The sequence below is a fragment of the Pseudophryne corroboree genome, chromosome 4 (genome assembly GCF_028390025.1).
Source record: "Pseudophryne corroboree isolate aPseCor3 chromosome 4, aPseCor3.hap2, whole genome shotgun sequence".
In the NCBI taxonomy this organism is placed as follows: Eukaryota; Metazoa; Chordata; class Amphibia; order Anura; family Myobatrachidae; genus Pseudophryne; species Pseudophryne corroboree.
Window position 1 is genome coordinate 179,207,442 of NC_086447.1, and position 23,206 is coordinate 179,230,647.

At 44.8% G+C, this 23,206-nt stretch overlaps 1 protein-coding gene across 1 annotated transcript in view; it reads left to right on the top strand.

The window, feature by feature from the left end:
• TM4SF20 (transmembrane 4 L six family member 20) overlaps nt 1–23,206 on the top strand; it is a 35,322-nt gene that overhangs the window by 10,721 nt on the left and 1,395 nt on the right. Inside the window, exon 3 of the mRNA XM_063919532.1 lies at nt 21,272–21,423. Within this exon, the coding sequence (XP_063775602.1) occupies nt 21,272–21,423 (152 nt within the window). The remainder of the gene's footprint in view (nt 1–21,271; nt 21,424–23,206) is intronic.

The following is a 23,206-nucleotide window of genomic DNA, read 5'->3' on the forward strand; positions in this document are numbered from 1 at the left end:
TTCCTGGCCTCACACCAAGAAACATATTTTCGCCATATACGGTGATAATGTTTAGCTGTCATGTCCTTCCTAGCTTTTATCAGCGTAGGAAAGACCTCATCCGGAATGCCTTTTTTTTCCGCTAGGATCCTGCGTTCAACCGCCATGCCGTCAAACGCAGCCGCGGTAAGTCTAGGAACAGACAGGGCCCCTGTTGCAACAGGTCCTGTCGTAGAGATAGAGGCCACGGATCTTCTGTGAGCATTTCCAGCAGATCCGGATACCAGGTCCTTCGTGGCCAATCTGGAACAATGAGAATTGTTCTCACTCCTCTTTTCCTTATTATTCTCAACACCTTGGGTATGAGAGTAAAAGGAGGAAACACATAAACTGACTGGAACACTCACGGTGTCGCTAGGGCGTCTACAGCTACCGCCTGAGGGTCTTTTGATCTGGCGGAATACCTCTGTAGCTTTTTGTTGAGGCGGGACGCCATCATGTCTATCTGGGGCAGTCCCCACAGACTTGCAATCTGTGCGAAGACTTCCTGATGAAGTCCCCACTCTCCTGGATGCAGGTCGTGTCTGCTGAGGAAGTCTGCTTCCCAGTTATCCACTCCCGGAATGAACACTGCTGACAGTGCGTTTACATGATTTTCCGCCGAGCGAAGAATCCTGGTGGCTTCTGCCATTGCCACTCTGCTCCTTGTGCCGCCTTGGCGGTCTACATGAGCCACTGCGGTGATGTTGTCTGACTGGATCAGAACTGGTTGGTCGCGAAGTAAGGTCTCCGCTTGACGTAGGGCGTTGTATATGGCCCTCAGTTCCAGGATGTTGATGTGAAGACAAGTCTCTTGACTTGACCAAAGACCTTGGAAGTTTCTTCCCTGTGTGACTGCTCCCCAACCTTGGAGGCTCGCGTCCGTGGTCACCAGGATCCAGTCCTGAATGCCGAACCTGCGGCCTTCTATAAGGTGAGCACTCTGCAGCCACCACAGGAGAGATACCCTGGCTCTGGGGGACAGGGTGACCAACTGATGAATTTGTAGATGTGACCCGGACCACTTGTCCAGTAGGTCCCATTGGAAAGTCCTTGCATGGAACCTGCCGAAGGGAATGGCTTCGTATGATGCCACCATCTTTCCCAGGACTAGAGTGCAGTGATGCATTGACACCTGTTTTGGCTTCAATAGGTTCCTGACCAGAGTCATGAGTTCCTGAGCTTTTTCCATCGGAAGATAAACCCTTTTCTGGTCTGTATCCAGAATCATGCCCAAGAAGGTCAGACGAGTCATAGGAACCAACAGGGACTTCGGGATATTGAGAATCCAGCCGTGTTGCTGTAACACCTTCAGTGAAAGTGAGACGCTGTTCAGCAACTGCTCTCTTGATCTCGCTTTTATGAGGAGATCGTCCACGTACGGGATAATTGTGACAGGAGCACCATCATTTCCGCCATTACCTTGGTGAATGACAATCCTGTACCGCAAATCTCAGGTACGCCTGATGAGGTAGATAAATCGGAACATGAAGGTATGCATCCTTTATTTCCAGAGATACCATAAAATCCCCCCTTTTCAGGCTGGCGATGACCGCTCTTAGCGATTCCATCTTGAACTTGAACCTTTTCAAGTATAGGTTGAGGAATTTTCAATTTAAAATGGGTCTGACCGAACCGTCCGGTTTCGGGACTACAAACAGGGTTGAGTAATATCCCCTTCCTTGTTGAAGCAGGGGAACCTTGACCACCACCTGTTGAAGATACAATTTGTGAATTGCATTTAACACTATCTCCCTTTCCGGGGGAGAAGCTGGTAGGGTCGATTTGAAAAACCCGGCGAGGAGACACCTCTTCGAATTCCAGCTTGTAACCCTGAGAAACAATTTCTATTGCCCAGGGATCCACCTGTGAGTGAACCCAGATGTGGCTGAAAACTCGAAGATGTGCCCCCACTGGGACAGACTCCTTTAGCGGAGCCCCAGCATCATGCGGTGGATTTTGTAGAGGCCGGGGGGGATTTCTGTTCCTGGGAACTAGCTGTGTTGTGCAGCTTTTTACCTCTGCCCTTACCTCTGGCAAGAAAAGACGCACCTCGTACTTTCTTGTTTCTTTGTGATCGAAAGGACTGCATTTGATAATGTGGTGCTTTCTTAGGCTGTGAGGGAATATAAGGCAAAAAATTTGATTTACCAGCTGTAGCTGTGGAGACCAGGTCCGAGAGACCTTCCCCAAACAATTCCTCACCCTTGTAAGGTAAAACCTCCATATGCCTCTTTGAGTCGGCATCACCTGTCCATTGCCGGGTCCATAGGACTCGTCTAGCAGAAATCGACATAGCACTGATTCTAGAACCCAATAGACTAATGTCTCTTTGAGCATCTCTCATATATAAGACAGCATCTTTTATATACCCTAGGGTCAATAAAATAGTATCCTTATCTAGGGTCTCAATTTCCACTGATAAGGTATCTGTCCATGCTGCTACAGCGCTACAAACCCAGGCCGACGCAATCGCCGGTCTGAGTAAGGTACCAGAATGTGTGTAAATGGACTTCAAGGTAACCTTCTGCTTGCGGTCAGCAGGATCCCTGAGGGTAGCCGTATCTTGGGATGGCAGCGCTACCTTTTTGGATAAGCGTGTCAATGCTTTGTCCACCTTAGGGGAGGATTCCCACCGTATCCTGTCCGTTGGCGGGAAAGGATACGCCATAAGAATCCTTTTGGGAATCTGCAGTTTTTTTCTGGAGATTCCCAAGCTTTTTCACATAATTCGCTCAACTCATCTGAGGGGGGAAAGGTTACCTCAGGTTTCTTTCCCTTATACACGTGTACCCTCGTGTCAGGGACAGGGGGTTTCTCTGTGATATGCAAAACATCTTTTATTGCAATAATCATATATCGAATACATTTAGCCAATTTTGGCTGTAACTTTGCATCATCGTAGTCGACACTGGAGTCAGAATCCGTGTGGGTATCTGTGTCTACTATTCGGGATAGTGGGCGCTTTGAGATCCCCAAGGTCCCTGCGACATAGGGACAGACATGGGTTGACTCCCTGGCTGTTCCCTAGCTTCAGCTTTGTCTAATCTTTTGTGCAATAAATTTACATTAGCACTTAAAACATTCCACATATCCATCCAGTCAGGTGTCGGCATTGTCGACGGAGACACCACATTCATTTGCTCCCCCTCCTCCCTAGGAGAGCCTTCTACCTCAGACATGTCGACACACGCGTACCGACACACCACACACTCAGGGAATCCTCTTATCTGAAGACAGTTCCCCCACAAGGCCCTTTGGAGAGACAGAGAGAGAGTATGCCAGCACACACCCAGCGCTATATGACCCAGGAAAAAACACAATAAATATGTTTACCCAGTAGCGCTGTTTACATATATATATGCGCCCAATTATGTGCCCCCCCCCCCTTCTTCAAAACCCTTTTTCACTGTGGAATAAGCAGGGGAGAGTCTGGGGAGCTTCCTCTCAGCGCTGTGCTGTGGAGAAAATGGCGCTGGTGAGTGCTGAGGGAGAAGCCCCGCCCCCTCGGCGGCGGGCTTCTGTCCCGCTCAAATATACAAAAAATTGGCGGGGTCTCTTTATATATACAGTGCCCAGCTGTATATATATATATTTTTGCCAAAGAGAGGTTCATATGCTGCCCAGGGCGCCCCCGCTGCGCCCTGCACCCTTACAGTGACTGCCGTGTGTGAGGTGTATGGGAGCAATGGTGCACAGCTTTACTGCTGTGCGTTACCTCAGTGAAGATCATGAAGTCTTCTGCCGCCTCTGAAGTCTTCTGTTCTTCTCATACTCACCCGGCTTCTATCTTTCGGCTCTGCGAGGAGGACGGCGGCGCGGCTCTGGGATGGACGGCGAGGGTGAGACCTGCGTACCGATCCCTCTGGAGCTAATGGTGTCCAGTAGCCTAAGAAGCAGAGCCTTGAAACTCACAGAAGTAGGTCTGCTTCTCTCTCCTCAGTCCCACGATGCAGGGAGTCTGTTGCCAGCAGGCTCCCTGAAAATAAAAAACCTAACAAATATACTTTCTGACAGGAAATTCAGGAGAGCTCCCTGTAATGCACCCAGTCTCCTCTGGGCACAGTAGTAAACTGAGGTCTGGAGGAGGGGCATAGAGGGAGGAGCCAGTGCACACCCATACCTAAAGTCTTTCTTAAAGTGCCCATGTCTCCTGCGGAGCCCGTCTATCCCCATGGTCCTTACGGAGTCCCCAGCATCCTCTAGGACGTAAGAGAAATGTTTTGTGCAGTTTCTGAGTAGCCCAGGACTTACTCTGCCGCTGCGATCACTTCAGCCTGTTCTTGTCCGGAATTGACGTCAGACACCCGCCCAACAAACGCTTGGACACGCCTGCGTTTTTCCAAGCACTCCCAGAAAATGGTCAGTTGACACCCACTAACGCCCTCTGCGTGTCAATCTCCTTGCGATCGACTGTGCGAATGGATTCTTTGTTAAATCCATCACTCAGCAATGATCCACTTTGTACCCGTATGACGCGCCTGGGCATTGAGGTGCATACGCAGTGGTGACCTGATCGCAGTGCAGCGAAAAATCCTAGCATGCGATCAGGTTGGAATGACCCCCATAGACTGGAAGCTCTACTGGGGCAGGGACTGATGTGAATGGATGAATATTCTCTGTAAAGCGCTGTGGAATATGTGTGCGCTATATAGTCACCCCTCTATATAGTCACCCCTCTGTTACCAACCAGGAACACCTCATTCATTTCCAATACACTTCTGCTACTGTGTGTGCAAATCTGTGCTGCAACTCTGTATATGCAAAATTGGGACAATGCATAGACTGCGCCTGACATCGCCTCTGCATCTGACTTGGAATCAGGCCCTATGTCAGAAAAACACAACAAAAAAGCACTGGTTATGCTGGCAATGATGAGACTGTGTCTAATCCAAATGATCAGCAGCTTCCAATTAGAGGAAATGTGAACCTCCAATGATACAGAAAACCAACTATGCATGGAAAAATCCACTACATGCAGGAAGCACTCAGTACTTTTGGAAAAGTAATGCTGTTTATTGCATATATAAAAAAGCAATATAAAAGTCCATATAGTCCCAAATGAGGCAAAAAAAGTCTGCACCATAGAGATTTTCTCCTCCTTATATATTAAATTGTATGAGCAGTATATTAGCTTTAATATAAAAAAATATGGTATAGAGTCCTCTTTAGATCCGCTGCTGTTATTAGTTGGCAACTGTATCACAGCTGAGGTAGTCTCCTTCTGATCCCATGTGGCCATCTAGAGATCTGGAGGTAGGCAGAGTGAGTCTTTGCCCGCTAAAATGCCTTATCCTTTGTAATAGCACCCAAAGTCTGCCAATGCAGTATAGAAAGAATACTGGATAACGCGTTTCTCTGCCTATAATGAAGGTCAGCAGCTTCCTAGTTGGTTATTCGTAGCCAACTAATGCTCCTCTTAGACCCTCTGCTACTCTTCAGTCATCTCCACCTAATTTCCCTCCTGTTCCCGTCACATGCTTAGTTCAGACTATGGGGAGATGTACTAAGCAGTGAAAACAGTGCAGAAGTGAGCCAGTGGAGAAGTTGCCCATGGCAACCAATCAGCACTGACATAACATTTATAATTTGCATACGATAAAAGTATACAGAGCAGATGATTGTTTGCCATGGGCACCTTCTCCACTGGCTCACTTCTCCACTTTTATTACTGCTTAGTACATCTGCAATGCGGAGGGCAGTAATGAGACACTACAGAACTGGTGAGATCTGTCACACACTCCTTTCTTAGTTGGTATGATACTTGGCACTGTATCATACACCACAATTGTAAATGCTTTTGATTAATAAGTCACCTTGTTTGCTTTATACTGACTGTAATAGCAATATAATCAATGTCGTGTTTGAAAAGTTTAATTACATATTAAAAGATGTTTGCATGGGATTTCAAAAGTGAGGCTCAAACCATGTTTTGTTACCATGGTGATGTAAACATGGTGGTCAATAATAAACAATTCAGCATGCGGAAGGAAGAATCCTTTATGGTTTTTTGAGTCTTGTAAATAATAATTCTGGTAATTTTCATCAATGATTAATCCAGTATTTCAAGTCTGGTAATGAAAGTTTAGAATGTTTAGGACTGTTTCACATGACTGCAAACTAGCAATAAATATATATAATAAGGCAAATACTATCAGAAAACAATGAAAAAGTAAAATATTCCGTAAAATAATAATAAAAAATAAATATAAATAAGTTTAAAATCTTTGTTTTGAACACCAGGGGGTATATTTACTAAGGTGCGGGTTTACAAAAGTGAAGATGTTGCCCATAGCAAGCAATCAGATTCTACTTATTTACCTAGCACCTTCTATAAGATAATAGCTAGAACCTGATTGGTTGCTATGGCCAACATCTCCACTTCTGTAAACCCGCACATTAGTAAATATACCCTCTGCAGACAGTGTTTTTAGATTAACAATCCAGTACATATTAGCTTTGGCCAGTCTGCTCTGTTTCTCCAATCTGGTCTAATGTGTTGTATGCCCAATCATTTATTGATGCCTTTTCATGAACAGTTTTGTGTAGCACAGAACGTTCAGGTATGACTGTACATTGGTGCCTTTGCCGATATTGCCGATCTGCTCTCCCAGTCTGCTTTTTAGGTCTATAGATGTCCGACCAATGTAAACGAGTGTACATGTGCACACAATGAGCTACACTACATTGGTGATAATGGAGACCGGTTTATTGTGTTAATGAAGACTTCAATGTATTGTTTTCCATTTACAGTGATGTCATTGTATACTGTAGTGCTGCCCGTCATAACTTTATGCATGTTTTAGTCTGTGTTCCTGGGTAGAACATACAGTAGGTATACACAGGTCACAGTACCTAGTTGAAGCTCTTGCACCAAGTCACAATTCCCTCAATATTGTGCCCCTATCTTATCTGCTTACAATTTCTCCGGAAAGGCATGAAGTCATCACTCTGCTAATAAAAGACCGCTGCTGCATAGGACAAAGACATCAAAATAGCAATTTCCTTCTTAGCACACTTACTTTTCAGTTGTTATCTACTATTTTATTTCTCTAGAAGCTCTGATTGTTACAAGCCGATAGTGGCGCCTCTGTGTTACTTCACTCCAGCAGCTAGATTCCTGCATGTATCTCTGTGTTCAGCCTTAGCTGCTGCATAATTAATAGTTTGCCTCTGTGTGTCTAGCTGTCCAGCTGCATGTCCTATAATCATTACCTCTCTGGATTCCTGGGCTGATTGGAGCAGCCACATATAAATTCCCTTCTTGGTCACTCCCGATCTGCTGGTGATAGTTCCTGCTACATATGAGAACCAGTCAGCCTTGTGAACTCCTGAAATTCAGATACCCTGCCTTGTGCATCTTCCTGATTTGAACCAGCTCTCCTAGAATTCAGGTTTTTGTGTGGCTCTTCCACACAGAGTCTTGCCTTCCGCATTTGTTTCATTATTGTTACCACCTTGTGCATTGTTGCATTTATATTTGGTTAAGTTGCTTATATCACCCTGTGCATTGTTGCATTTACATACCATCTGTGCTTTATTATTATACCATCCTGTGCATTGCTGCATTTCATAGACGTTTAGTGTTTATTATATCACCCTGTGCATTGTTGCCCTCACGCACATTCTATTATTTATCTCTGTCTGTGTATTTAGCAGCATTATTAAGGTTGTGTCCAGTGAACGTCTCACTGTACTGCATTTACTCCTGCCCAGCCTCCAATAGTCAACTTGTCCTTGCATAAGATCTGGGGGCATCTGAGTTTGGCGTGGACCTAATTCAACCTGGGAAGGCGGCTGCTATAGGTGAAGCCTAGCATTGTAGGAGGCTAAGTGACTGCTGGGCAGTGGTAATTGCGTGAGTGTCACCAAGTACCACCTGGTAATCCTCATTACTGAGTAGTCACTGACAATGCTAAATTCCTTGTCGTATAAACAACCCTTTATGAAGCTAAGAACACTGTACGCTGTTTGTTTAAGAAGTACCGTAATGGTACGCTATTGGCGTAGCGATCGCTCAGCCGTAGGCGAGACGCTCAAGCGTCACGTTCGCTCACGGCCCAGTGATCACAGGACACGTTATTGGTTATGTCTAGGGTAATGATTCGCTGTGGCGTAGCTTACGCTCGAGACCACGAGGAGGTCACCAGCGATGCAGACGCTCACAACACTATACCTTTATGTTAAAACCTTATACCAATGAAATACACTGAATACCTTAATGTGAGTACAGGGTGTAAATGCAACCTTGTGTAACCTGACTAACTGCAAAGCTGCTTGAGCGTCACCGACGCTCAAGTGAACACTTAACACTATAGAAAATGCACAGATACTGGTTTAGGTTCCAAAGCCTATTAACTGTATTATATCTAATATACTTGTAAAAGGGGATAACAGTACAAATGATACACTACAATATAACAGAGACTTCCTAACCACAGAACTAAACAATAAATACAAAAAGACAATACTACACTGACCTAAATGCAATACAGTACAATACTATAATACTATGAGAGATATAAGAGAAAAGAGGAGAGAGAGAGATAGAGAGAGAGAGAGAAATGGAGAGAAATTGGCTCACAGAAAGACAATGATTACGGAGAGAAACTTACGCACAAAGGGTATGATCGCCTGCGCCTCGATATCCAGCTCCCGGCTATCAGCAGATAACCGTTGATGAGAGAGTGAGAGCTGGATGTGGTCGGCCTGCCTATTTATGCCCCACACACAATGCAATCTCATGGTCCTACAATCCCATTGTCCATTGGCCGAAGGAATTCGGCCCTGCATCATAACAAAAGGTCATAGGGTGATTCATACAGGTGGGCTGTGACGATTTCCAACAGCTCAGGTGGGTGGGAAACTGGGTTTCCCGCCGCATACCTGAGTATGGGTAAATAATAGAAATGGACATAAACTTCTTATGTCCATAACTATTCGCACGAGCGATTAATACGCTCCAAACCAACACCGGAATATTGCTAATTAAATACTCTTCCGATGGGTACCAAACACTGCTGTATGATTCCTGTTAGACCCTTCGTACGATATAAAGAGGGATTCCTCAGCTCTGGGACATTGTATTTTAACCAAACTTTCAGAATCTATCAAAGGGACCATGATCTATAAACTACATTAATTGTGAAAATATGTAACGAATGAGTCGCACACTACGACCACATAAACTCTACCGTAAATGCGCATACCGCGCCTGCGAGTGCACGCTATTGCGGGTATGCGCCTCCACGGGAGAGCGTACGCACGCGCAGCGCGGACCAGTGTGCGGTGCAAATATGGCAACGTGCATTGAGACATTTTTCTGACTTTGACAGTCCACCCTTTGGCAGTCAATAATAACTGCCACAAAACATTTAAGGAGAAAAATGTAAGTCAGGGGTTAATTGATTTCCATGGTGGGGTAAGGAAGAAGAGAGGAGTAGGTGTGAAAAGGGTATGACCTAGTGAGAAAGTAGAAGCATGTGTGTATGAGTCCATGTTTGGAGGGTCATGTATCATCGTGCCGTACGTGTGGTAAATCAAGCTTCGAGGTATTGCGAAGTATACATTTGAATTCCTTCTTATCCTGTGGTACAGGTCTGTGGATGGGCTGTCAAACTCTACCGAGCTCATTTCGGCTGTGGTTGTAACAAAATGGGGATGCACATTTTAGTTGATGATACATGAATGGGGGAGGTATGTGGTTGCTGATATCTGTGCCTGTATTCCCTATCGACTATGTGTGTTATTACCTGAGGGTTGTAGAGATGAAGATAAAGAACACTTATGGAAAATGCAATGATATTCTATGTCAGGGGAAATGTACATCTGTCGTCGAAGTTGTTTTCGGTATCTGTTGAGAGTCGTCTTCTTTGCGCTGTATTGCTCCTTAGGCATGAGCAAATAGCTTTGTCTGAGCCATCAGATTTACAAAAAATGTTGGGCTAGCGTGAGTTTAAAAAAATACTAGGGAAACTGGGGATCCATGGCAAAGTTCATCAAGTGTCCATATTTAAAGTTGTCAAATCTTCTTCTTTGGTGCTTGTCTGTTGTCTTGTCTGTATACCGTCTCGTCAACTTCCTCGTCCAAGGGGTCATTGTATCTTGGAGAAAAGCAGAAAAACAGGTGAAAGAAACGGACTGTATAATCGCATTTTCATCACATTCTGGTTTCTATCATTGGGTCATAAATCAAATCCAGGTTAATTACGGTTTCCTCACTCCTCAAGCTCATCACTTTTGTACTTTGCTTGCACCTCATTAAAGCCTGCCCGCATCTAAATATCAATCCAATCGATATAACGACACCCAAGATACATAGTAGAAACTTTCCAACATCCATTATGACTCCTTGAGCCCAGTCTCCTAAACCGGAGAACCAATTTCGCGGGTTCAACCATGACACCCAACTAGTCAGCTCATTACCTACAGCAGCAAGGGTGAGATTGTGTTTTCGACGAAATTCCCACTTCAATTGGAGAATATCGTCCATCTTTTGGTCTATGACCTCTACCGGATCCTCGGTGCTATTTGTGATATACGTGCAACACTTTATGCCGTACTGTGTTGCCAATGTAACACAATATCCGCCTGTTACTGCTGTAAGATAATTAAGAACCATCCTATGCTGAACTAGTTCTGTTTTGTAAGCTTGAAGTTCTCTTCCAGTGTATCTAAACGTGTCATCATACATTTCAGTGATATTATCTAACAAATTGGCGAGTGCGGAAATGTATCTATAATTCATCACACCTCGAGCGGTGCGAGTGAAATCTAACGCTACCAGAACCTGAATCCCGGTGGATTCATGGATAAGATCAGAGGCCGGATGCTCTAACCTTTCTGACAGTTGTCTTTTAACTCGGTGCTCGTAATGAGTGTGAGTATAAGGAGCTTGGGCACCACGGTGTATGTCCTTCATTTTGTCATGTGTAACAGTCATCACTTCAGGCAATACTTTTCCAATATAACACAATCCTTCAGAGTTTGGGGCAAGCCATTTGTACGCCTTTCTCCCGCATATGAAATATGCATCATCGGGGAGAACATATGGGACGGAGAAGGACATGACCATGTTACAAACCTTCCAGGTGAAATCTCCTGACCCTAATTCTTCCATCTGCCTAATGCACGTATCGGTTTGTACGATATGTGCACAGTATCCTGGTGATACCTCTCCAACTCTAGTAATCCTATTTCCTAGGGTATATCGATACCGGAAAGATTTTCCTCTACTGGCTATGTGGCGTACGAGCTCTGTATCTGTAGGCATTCTATCTGCTCTGTGTGAAAAGGTCATGGTAAGGTTGCTCCATGACACTTCCCAATTTCCCGGTTTTCTGGGATTGGAGATGTTAAAACATAAGAGGGACCTATCCACATGGTATTGGTGGAGCTTCAAACTAGGAGGGCTGGAGATGTTAAACCTCCGGTCCACCGGTCTCCCACCACTTAGCTCAAGTACCTCCCCTAACGTTAAAGGAAATGGTACTAGCCCTGATTTACTGTGACCCTGAGGTACTTGAGAGCATACCCAACAATCTGTTTGGTTTAACACATTACCCACTAGAGAGTGATAGTCACTCAATGGATGCCGGTCCATATGGATATTAAAACTAGATTGGCATTTCTTTATGCATCCATCTTCAACCAGATTATCACAGAGCCTACAGATACAATTTTCTTCAGCTAACAATCCATCACAATTTCTTCTATCGGATCGTTTTCTGATACTCGCCTTTGCTTGTTGGTTTGGTTGATCTTGGAAAACTACGCCTCCATCATCATAATCGGAACCCATTCCAGAACCTCTCTCGACCTCTATGGTACTCTCGCCGGAACAGACTGCTCTGGTCAACATCATGGTTAACATCAAAATCCGGATCACAGTCTCTTGGGGCAAGTCCATCTTTGAGGAGGAAATAGAGAAGAATGAGAAAGGGGAAAAAAAAAAATCTTAAGGGAGAGGGGCTGGGAAGTGGAGAAAAACAATAAAAGGGAGAAGGGAGTCGACAACTGCTTTCGGTCTTCAAGGCTCAGGTGCCGCCTCAGTCCTCCTGGAACAGACACTCCAGTGATACAACCTCTACCGTCTGTTCCTTATCACGGGACTTCTCGGGATCAGCAACCTTCTTGCAGTGGGATGAATGGACCCAAGTCTCTTTCTCAGCAACCTTCAATGCTGTGGTGCTAGTCAATAAGACCTGGTATGGTCCTTCCCATCTATCAATAAGACAACCTGAGCGTAGAAAATTTCGTATCATTACATAATCCCCAGGTTCAATGTCATGACAATTACTATCTGGTAAATCAGGAATCACCAACTTCAGATTATCATTTTGATTCCTCAACTGCTTACTCATGTTAATCAAGTACTTTACAGTTACTTCATTGTTACATTTCAAATCATCCTGAGGGTTAATCATGACATGCGGTTGTCGACCAAACAGAATTTCAAAAGGAGACAGATTAAGAGGGGACCTGGGAGTGGTTCTGATGCTATACAAAACAATGGGTAAAGCTTCTGGCCACGTCAATCCTGTCTCTGCCATTACTTTACTCAATTTATTTTTAATAGTGCTGTTCACTCTTTCGACCTTCGCACTCGCCTGTGGACGGTACGGAGTGTGCAGCTTGCTATCAATTCCCATCAACTTACACATTCCTTGAAAGACATCACCTGTAAAATGGGTACCCCTATCACTTTCAATGATTCTAGGGATACCATATCTACATACAAATTCCTGCACAATTTTCTTAGCTGTAAACATAGCGGTATTTGTAGCTGCTGGAAAAGCTTCGACCCAATTCGAGAAAACATCTATACAGACAAGTACATATTTCAAATTTCTACATGGGGGTAATTGAATGAAGTCAATTTGTATTACTTGGAAAGGGCCGCCGGCAGGTGGGATATGGGATGGTTCTGTAGGTATTGCTTTTCCAATATTCTTTCTCAGACAGGTAAGGCATGACATTGCTCTTTTACCCGCATGAGAGGAGAATCCTGGGGCGCACCAGTATGCTCTTACCAATTTGCACATCCCCTCCCTGCCTAGATGAGTCAGCCCATGAGCTGCTTCAGCCAGACATGGAAGGTATGCCCTGGGGGCCACTGGTTTACCATGTCCATCCGTCCAGAGCCCTGAGGACTCCTGGCCATATCCCTTTGCCCTCCAGACTGCTCTTTCCTGTGTGGAACACAAATTCTGCATCTCACACAACTTCTGTGTGTTGATGGTATTAAATACCATCAACTGTGTGGTGTCTGTCCGTGTGGGGGTAGCAGCTGCAAGCTTTGCGGCTTCGTCTGCTCGGCTGTTACCAAGGGATACTGGGTCTTGGCTATATGTATGTGCTTTACATTTGATAACAGCCACTCTGTCGGGTTCCTGTATCGCTGTTAGAAGCCTTTTTATGTGAGCTGCATGCGCTATCGGTGTACCAGCCGCCGTCATGAAATTTCTGAGCCGCCATAGGGCTCCGAAATCATGTACTACCCCGAACGCGTATCTAGAATCGGTGTAGATATTGGCAGACTTACCCTTAGCCAATTCACATGCTCTGGTTAGGGCGACCAGTTCAGCAACCTGGGCTGAGTGAGGTGGGCCTAGCGGTTCCGCTTCTATGGTGTCTTTGTCATCTACGACTGCGTATCCAGTACACAAGTCTCCCGAGTCTGACTGTCTGTGACAACTACCGTCCGTGTAGAACGTGAGTTCTGCATCTTCTAGTGGATTGTCACTGATGTCAGGCCTTGCGGTAAAATTTTGGGTCAAATATTCCATACAATCATGTGTATCTTCCTTTGCATTAAATCCTCCTTCCCCATCACTCTCACCTTCCACCCTTTGTGTCTGACCAGGCACACCTGGGAGAAATGTTGCAGGATTTAATGCACTGCATCTCCTTATGGTGATGTTTACTGGGGCCATTAATGCCAATTCCCATCTTGTAAACCTTGCTGATGAGACGTGTCTGGTTTGGGCAGAATTCAATAAGGCAGATACCGCATGCGGTGTATGGATTGTGAGATTGTGGCCTAGCACGACATCTTCGCTTTTCGTCACTAGCAATGCTATCGCCGCAACGCTACGCAAGCATGTGGGGAGGGATCGCGCTACCGTATCTAGCTGAGCGCTGTAGTATGCAATTGGCCTGCTGGCATCACCGTGTTTTTGTGTTAGTACACCTGCTGCGCACCCAGCACTTTCTGTTCCGTATAGTTCAAAGGGTTTCCCATAGTCTGGCATACCTAGTGCTGGTGCCTGCGTTAGGCACTGTTTGAGTCTCTCAAATGCTGTTTCGGATTCGTCTGTATGCGAAATCCGATCAGGTTTGTTTGAGGAGACCATTTCCTGCAAAGGTAGCGCCAATATGGAAAACCCTGGGATCCAATTACGGCAATACCCACACATTCCTAAAAACGTCCTGATCTGTTGCTGGGTTTGTGGCAGTGTCATGTCTCTAATGGCTTGGATTCTATCAGCGGTCAGGTGTCTCAGTCCTTGTGTTAGACAGTGTCCCAAATATTTTACCTTAGCTTGGCATAATTGCAACTTGTCTTTGGAAACCTTGTGACCTGTGTCTGAAAGATGAAACAGGAGCTGTTTCGTATCCTTCAGGGATGCCTCCAATGAATCAGAACACAGTAGTAGATCATCTACGTACTGTATCAACACTGATCCATTCCCCGGTTGGAAAGACTGTAGACAATCATGCAAAGCTTGAGAAAATATACTTGGACTGTCTATGAAACCTTGGGGTAACCGAGTCCACGTGTATTGGACTCCTCTGTATGTGAATGCAAACAAATATTGGCTGTCAGGGTGCAAAGGTACCGAAAAGAAAGCGGAGCAGAGGTCAATAACAGTGAAAAATTTGGCAGTGGGAGGAATTTGCATTAGGATGACAGCTGGATTAGGCACTACGGGGAACTGACTCTCAACTATTTTGTTAATCCCCCTTAGATCCTGCACTAGCCTGTAACCCCTCCCCCCACTCTTTTTAACAGGGAAGATGGGACTATTTGCTGTGCTGGACGTTCTTACTAGAATGCCCTGTTGTAGCAAGCGCTCTATTACGGGAAAAACTCCTAACTCCACCTCTGGCTTCAGAGGATACTGTGGGATTTTTGGAGCTATCCTACCATCTTTTACTTGCACAACTACTGGAGCTACGTTTGCCATTAATCCAGTGTCCTGTCCATCTTTTGTCCAAAGTGACTCTGGTATCTGAGATGTCATCTCTTCTACTTGGGATGGATTCCTATTTGTCATAATGGAATGTGACATTAATTTTGATGGGGAGTCTAGCATGTCTCGTACTTCCTGAGCGTGATTCTCAGGAATGTCCAAAAATACACCTTCAGGAGTACAATAAATGACGCAACCCATTTTACATAGTAAGTCTCTTCCCAGGAGATTAGTTGGTGCAGATGCAGCCAGCAAAAAGGAATGCTTGGTATGCAAAGGCCCTATTGTAATCTCGGCTGGTTTGCTAACAGGGTAGTGCTGGACTACTCCTGTTACTCCCATGGCTGGAATTGTCCTACCAGTGGTTCTCATGCCCACTGTCGAATTTAACACTGACTTGGCCGCCCCTGTGTCTACAAGAAAGTTTAAAGTTTTACCAGCCACATTGATTGCAATCTCTGGTTCGCTTCCAAGACTGGCAATCAACTTAACTGGCTGCAGATTACAGGTATGGCCACACCCCTATTGGGTATGCTGACCTCCCTGAATCCCATTGGCAGCAACTACTTGTGGGGGAGTTAGCTGGGAACTACCAGAGGAATGCCAATCTCTGTTCGGGGGATATCTTTTTGTTTCCCCTGTATGTGGCTCAAAACTCCGCCTCTGTGGACCCTGCTCCCAATGTCGTGTGTTGTGTTGTTGTCTAGGGGGTTGAAAAGATCTTTGTACATTCTTTGTTCTACATTCTCGTGCATAGTGTCCCGGTCTGTTACAAGAAAAACATGTTATTACACTTGCCTTACCCACAGGATTCGGTGGTACATACGCAGGCTGCCTTGTGGTCAGCGCCTGTATACTTACGGACATCAACTTATCACTTTGCGACTCTCTGTGCCTAGTGATATTTCTGTCGTGATCAATAGCAGCCTCTCTCAATGTGGACACTGACAGACCTCGCCAGCATGGTTGCGTGGTCTGAACCCTAGTCTTTAATGTTTCCTTTAAACCATCCATCAGTACAGATACTGCTACTTCTCGATGGTTTGGGTTGGTCTTAATGTCTTCTATACCAGTGTACTTTGCCATTTCTAATAGTGCCCGGTGAAAATATTCTGTTGCCGTTTCGGACTCCTTTTGCTTAATGGAAAATATTTTATTCCATTTAACAACGGCAGGGAAATACTCCTTTAGCTGTAAATTTATCCTTTTTACATTATCCTTGTTGTACACGTCTGTAAGCGGTACATCTTTATCCAATGCACAATCAGCTAAAAACTGAGTTGCATCAACATTGGAAGGTAAACAAGCTCTTAGCAGTATCTGCCAATCCTTGTTGTTGGGTTCTACAGTGTTACCTAAATCCCTGATGTATTTTTGGCTAGCAACTAAATCCTTCCTGGGGTCAGGAAATTCGGACACTATTGTTCTTAATTCCATTCTGGAAAATGGAGTGTACATGGCAATGTTCCTTATGGGAGTGGCTCCAGACACATCTGTTTTTCCATTGGGAACTGCTATTACCCTTACAGGAGCAATTCTAACAGCCTCTTCCTGTGTAGATTCTACAGCTTGTTGTGGTACAATTGTTTCAGTGTAGTGCATGGTGCCGTACTTACCCGTTGACACGACCTCACCTATCCCTCCGCTAGGGGCTTTCACTAATCTCGTGGGTGTCGCTGTGCCTACTGTGGTCTCTGCTATGGTGGCTGCAAGAGAGAGCGCTGAAATTGTTGCTGAATCGTCTTCTTGATCACACTCCTGAGGAAGGTTCAAAACAGGGTACAACTTGCACGGGTTAATACTTGCATGAGTTATTTGGTTAACATCATTAACATTTACAGTGTTACTAAGAGTTTGTGTTTTACAACCCAGTGCGTTTCTCTCCGCAATCAACTTCTCTCCTGCAATGTATGGTGGAGGAGGAGCTGTGGCAATCAACTTCCTGACTGCCCCAGATCCTGCCGCCAGAGCCAAACCTCTCTGTATCTCACCTTCCTGGTGCCATAACTGTAAACAATCATGATGCTGGATTCGTCTCTTTGTTGATTTTACGAGACATATCCTCCTCCTTAAATTTTGTAACACTTCTGGACTGAAGCTACCTATTCTTGGGAATTTGTCCCTGTCTTGTACAGTCATTCTCTCCCATTCATCACATAAAACCTCTGTGTGACTACCGTATTTTTCACACATTACATATCGTGCCGACCCAACTGGTCGGTTCTCTGAATCAACCCGAACCGAGGTTGATCGCCCCCTACCTGAACAAATGGCCCCCATAATCTGCAGGCGTTGCTTATTCCTCCTTGGATCTTTATCTCAAGGTTTTCAGCGAACCCTTACAAACAAACCAAGATGTCCTTGGGCAGGCCGGCGGTGGTGGTTTATCAAGTACCCCACTTACTTCTCGCCCACGTTGGCCAGTACTGCAATCACTGTAACCAGAGCTGCTGTACCCAACCTAGGGCCCCTGTGAACCTTTATTTACTGGGGCGCGTTCCCCAGCAAGTATCGGTTGTTGGATAGTTCCTGAGTGACCAGCGAACTTCCCTTCCAAAAATAAAAAATTACACAAATCACGTCAGAATGTACAAATAGCGTTTGTGACCACTTTACTCTAATGGTATTAGGTCAGATTACTAACTACTGCACACAATTACGTGCGGTCCAATCGTTCAGTACACGAGCACTACTTGCCATGTACTGAAAGACCAATGGAATCGATGTTTCCGGCCGCGATTCCTTCAGCAAGAGCTTATGGCCTATATGGGTTCTGCACCAACACCCCAGGCGTTGTGCCACTGGACTTTTATAGCGGACCTCTTTGTCTATTTTACCTGTTACCTTATGACCTCCTGGTCTGTTACCTTATGACCTCCTGGTCTTGTTCCTTATGACCTCCTGGTCTTGTTACCTTATGGTCCGCTATACTCTAATGCTCAAATATTATTTAACCAGGGATGCCTCCCTAGCCACCGTATATGTCACTTACACGTATGTCCCTTGACGAGTACCCGGCTTTCCTTTTGGTTCCACCTTAAAGTTATATAAACTTTTGTATACAAAACACACTCACTCAACACATGTACACTTTGTTTCTATATCTATTTCTGCGCAGAAATTGTCTTTAGGCCAAAAGTGTTACCAATTAGGAGCAGGATCTGTTAAACTAAATTTCAGATTTTTCCAAAAATAGATTTGCGTTATTTACCGCGTCGCGTTATCTACCGCTGTGCGTTAATTATCGCCTTTGCGTTACTTCACTTTATCACAACTTGAGCTACGTGGGCGTAACCGGACGCTACGTTGCGTAATGAACGCTGCGTGCGTCTGCCTTTGGATTGCGTACGCTAGTCTTTGTTAGTGACACGTGTACGCAATGCAAAGATCCACCGTAACACATATACTTTTATCAATGTAAATGATCCCTGATCATCTACCGCAATCCACACTGACTGCCTTATCTCCCAGGCAGATCGTGTGTTGTTCTATACTTTAACTATTACCTTTACTATGAAATAACAGCAAATCTCTTTTTAGCACTTTCTATCAACTATAAAATTGGCAAACAGGAATAGTGATATACGAAAATGAAACAGAAATGCAGATATATGCGTGCGTACGCAAGACAAGAGAAAAATAAACAGTTTTAAAAAGACACAAGCGTTTTGTTCTTACTTCCGGTTACCGGATTCCTTCAGCACTCTTTATCTAAGCGAAGCAGACGCTTATCCCGTCAGCACTGTGAGACAACCTCCCACCCTTTGCTGGAGGGATAATGTCTGCTGATCTACCTAGTGCAGATATGAGAAGGATAGGACGAGTCCCCAATTGACAATGCTAAATTCCTTGTCGTATAAACAACCCTTTATGAAGCTAAGAACACTGTACGCTGTTTGTTTAAGAAGTACCGTAATGGTACGCTATTGGCGTAGCGATCGCTCAGCCGTAGGCGAGACGCTCAAGCGTCACGTTCGCTCACGGCCCAGTGATCACAGGACACGTTATTGGTTATGTCTAGGGTAATGATTCGCTGTGGCGTAGCTTACGCTCGAGACCACGAGGAGGTCACCAGCGATGCAGACGCTCACAACACTATACCTTTATGTTAAAACCTTATACCAATGAAATACACTGAATACCTTAATGTGAGTACAGGGTGTAAATGCAACCTTGTGTAACCTGACTAACTGCAAAGCTGCTTGAGCGTCACCGACGCTCAAGTGAACACTTAACACTATAGAAAATGCACAGATACTGGTTTAGGTTCCAAAGCCTATTAACTGTATTATATCTAATATACTTGTAAAAGGGGATAACAGTACAAATGATACACTACAATATAACAGAGACTTCCTAACCACAGAACTAAACAATAAATACAAAAAGACAATACTACACTGACCTAAATGCAATACAGTACAATACTATAATACTATGAGAGATATAAGAGAAAAGAGGAGAGAGAAAGATAGAGAGAGAGAGAGAAATGGAGAGAAATTGGCTCACAGAAAGACAATGATTACGGAGAGAAACTTACGCACAAAGGGTATGATCGCCTGCGCCTCGATATCCAGCTCCCGGCTATCAGCAGATAACCGTTGATGAGAGAGTGAGAGCTGGATGTGGTCGGCCTGCCTATTTATGCCCCACACACAATGCAATCTCATGGTCCTACAATCCCATTGTCCATTGGCCGAAGGAATTCGGCCCTGCATCATAACAAAAGGTCATAGGGTGATTCATACAGGTGGGCTGTGACGATTTCCAACAGCTCAGGTGGGTGGGAAACTGGGTTTCCCGCCGCATACCTGAGTATGGGTAAATAATAGAAATGGACATAAACTTCTTATGTCCATAACTATTCGCACGAGCGATTAATACGCTCCAAACCAACACCGGAATATTGCTAATTAAATACTCTTCCGATGGGTACCAAACACTGCTGTATGATTCCTGTTAGACCCTTCGTACGATATAAAGAGGGATTCCTCAGCTCTGGGACATTGTATTTTAACCAAACTTTCAGAATCTATCAAAGGGACCATGATCTATAAACTACATTAATTGTGAAAATATGTAACGAATGAGTCGCACGCTACGACCACATAAACTCTACCGTAAATGCGCATACCGCGCCTGCGAGTGCACGCTATTGCGGGTATGCGCCTCCACGGGAGAGCGTACGCACGCGCAGCGCGGACCAGTGTGCGGTGCAAATATGGCAACGTGCATTGAGACATTTTTCTGACTTTGACATCACCATAACACTGATTTGTATTATTTACCATGTTTAGTTATATGATGTGTCCTCATACACCTTAGGGTAAATGTAATAGGGTCCAAGTTGCAGGAGGGGTGGGAATTAGGGCGAGAATGCCTGTATTTTTACAGCGGCAATCATTTACAAAGCAAAACCAACCAGGTTTTGATTGGTAAATAATTGCCAATTTGAAAATACGGGAATTCTCGCCTGACGTCCCTCACCTCCAGCAACTCAGACCCCATCACATTTACCCCCCCCCCCCCCTCAAGTGCCCATACGCCATATGGTGCGAGATGCCCGATGCAACTGTGCCACTCAGAGGTGCAGTGTACAGTCTGCTTACTTACATTTTGCATGTCATTTGCATTGCAGATGCAGCAAAACACCACTCACAGCGCTCACAGTGTGCCAGAGATGCTGTGCTGTGACTTTTACAGCACAGGAATTCGTTTTAAACATGTACAAAGTGTCAGATGAAGCACAACGGAACTTTGTTGTGAGGAAAAGCCACAGCTGCTGCATCGTAGTACTTCGTATACAGATTCAGACTCAGGTGCACACAGATATACAAGTGTTGCACGTAAAATTTGTCACTCATAGTTTGTCACTCATAGTTTTATTTATGCGAATAAGACTCACATTTTGAGCTAAAAAGATGCTTGGTGCGGCTGAGTCTTCCGGGACCTGGCGTGAAAAGAGGGGCAATTGCCATGACTAGATCCACAGTGTATGAGCACACATCTGTACAATAAATTGTGGACAAGCAGTAAGATATATGGTCTCTGTCCCGCAGATGCTGTCCTCCGCTCTGCTGAGTGTTGTCGCTATTATCGGAGGGGCTTATTGCACTGTGATCGCCATCTTCGCTATTAGTAAAGGACCTCTGATTTGTGAGAAGGGGAGTAAAAGCCTGGATCAATGTGATTATACACTGGGTAACCTCAGGTAAATATAAGATTCATCCCTCTCCGGTAGTCTCCCCAGAGTGATTGTCTGTGGAGTTTGTGCCATTTACACAATAGATTTTCCGTCATGTAAAAGGTAAGAACAGGCAAAGATATTTTGCACCATAGCTTATAATGATGCATGTCTGAGTACAAAGTGCTTGTTTTGATATTTTCTGAGCTTATCCTAATATTTCTGTAAATACTGTAATTGAACACTTTGATCACTTACGCAGAAATGGGCCTCCTTAAGAGTCAGCATTCCCAAAGTCCCTGTACTTCTGAGTTAGTTTGAGGCATTGCCTACATGGACCATAGTGCCTATCATAAATTGTTTACTAAACCTTGATTTTTGGCATTTCAAGTCGTCTGTTTACCAAGAACCCGAGGTAACACTCAATGGGGGGAATTCAATTAGGTGCAAGCAGGGTATGCCACACTTGTGATACTAGGGGTCATTCAGATCTGATCGCTAGGCAGCGATTTTTGCTGTCCTGCGATCAGATAGCCGCCGCCTACAGAGGGAGTGTATTTCCGCTGTGCAAGTGTGCGATCGCATATGTAGCAGAGCTACACAAACTGATTTTGGCAGTCTCTGCGCAGCCCAGGACTTACTCAGCCGATGCGATCACATCAGGCTGTTCGGGACTGGATTTGACGTCAGACACCCTCCCTGAAAATGCTTGATCCCACCTTCGTTTTTCCGGACACTCCCTGAAAACGGTTAGTTGCCATCCACAAACGGCCTCTTCCTGTCAATTTCCTTGCAAACGCCTGTGCGAATGGATCCTTCGCACAATCCCGTCACTGACCGGCGATCCCCGTAGCTCTGCTTTCCCTGATATCATATGTCCCAACATTGGTGGCTCGCAGCTGCAAAGGGGGCAGAGCCATGGGGAACGGGTCAGAGTGTGCACAATAGACCTTGTGCACATGATTACCATCTGCTATGCTATCCTCAAGGGCCACAACAGTTCATGTTTTCCAGGTCACCTCGAAGGTACATAGGTGTATTCATTACTCACTGACACATTTTAAAAGATCCTCAGGTGGAGCTAATTATTTCACTTGGTATTCTGTGAGGATATCTGGAAAACGTGAACTGTTATTATTATTATCCTTTATTTATATTGCGCCACAAGGGATCCGCTAGTAGTGACTTACGGTTGAAGACAATTGGGGTAATTCAGAGTTGATCGTAGCAGCAAATATGTTAGTTAATGGGCAAAACCACGTGTACTGCAGGTGTGGCAGACATAACATGTGCAGAGAGAGTTAGATTTGGTGGGGTGTGTTCAAACTGAAATTGCAGTGTAAAAATAAAGCAGCCAGTATTTACCCTGCACAGAAATAGAATAACCCACCCAAATCTAACTCTCCCTGTACATGTTATATCTGCCCCCCCCCCCCCGCAGTGGACATGGTTTTGCCCAACTGCTAACGAATTTGCTGCTGCGATCAGTTCTGAATTACCCCCAATATAGGACAAATACAGGGTAAATAACACTGATATAAGTATCAGAGGGGGGTCCTTGAGGACCGAGTTTGGGAACAATTAATCTAGATCATCAATAATTTGTTTTACCACTCCTGGTGTTTCTACCCTGTTGCGTAACTTTGAATCATCATCAAAAAGGTATACTGTACGTTACCTTCAATACCATTTGCAATCTCGCCAATAAAGATATTATGAAGCACTGGTCCAAGTACAGATCCCTGGGGTTATCCACTTGTAACATTTCCATCCTGTGCATGTACTCCATTTACTACAACTTCCTGTTTTA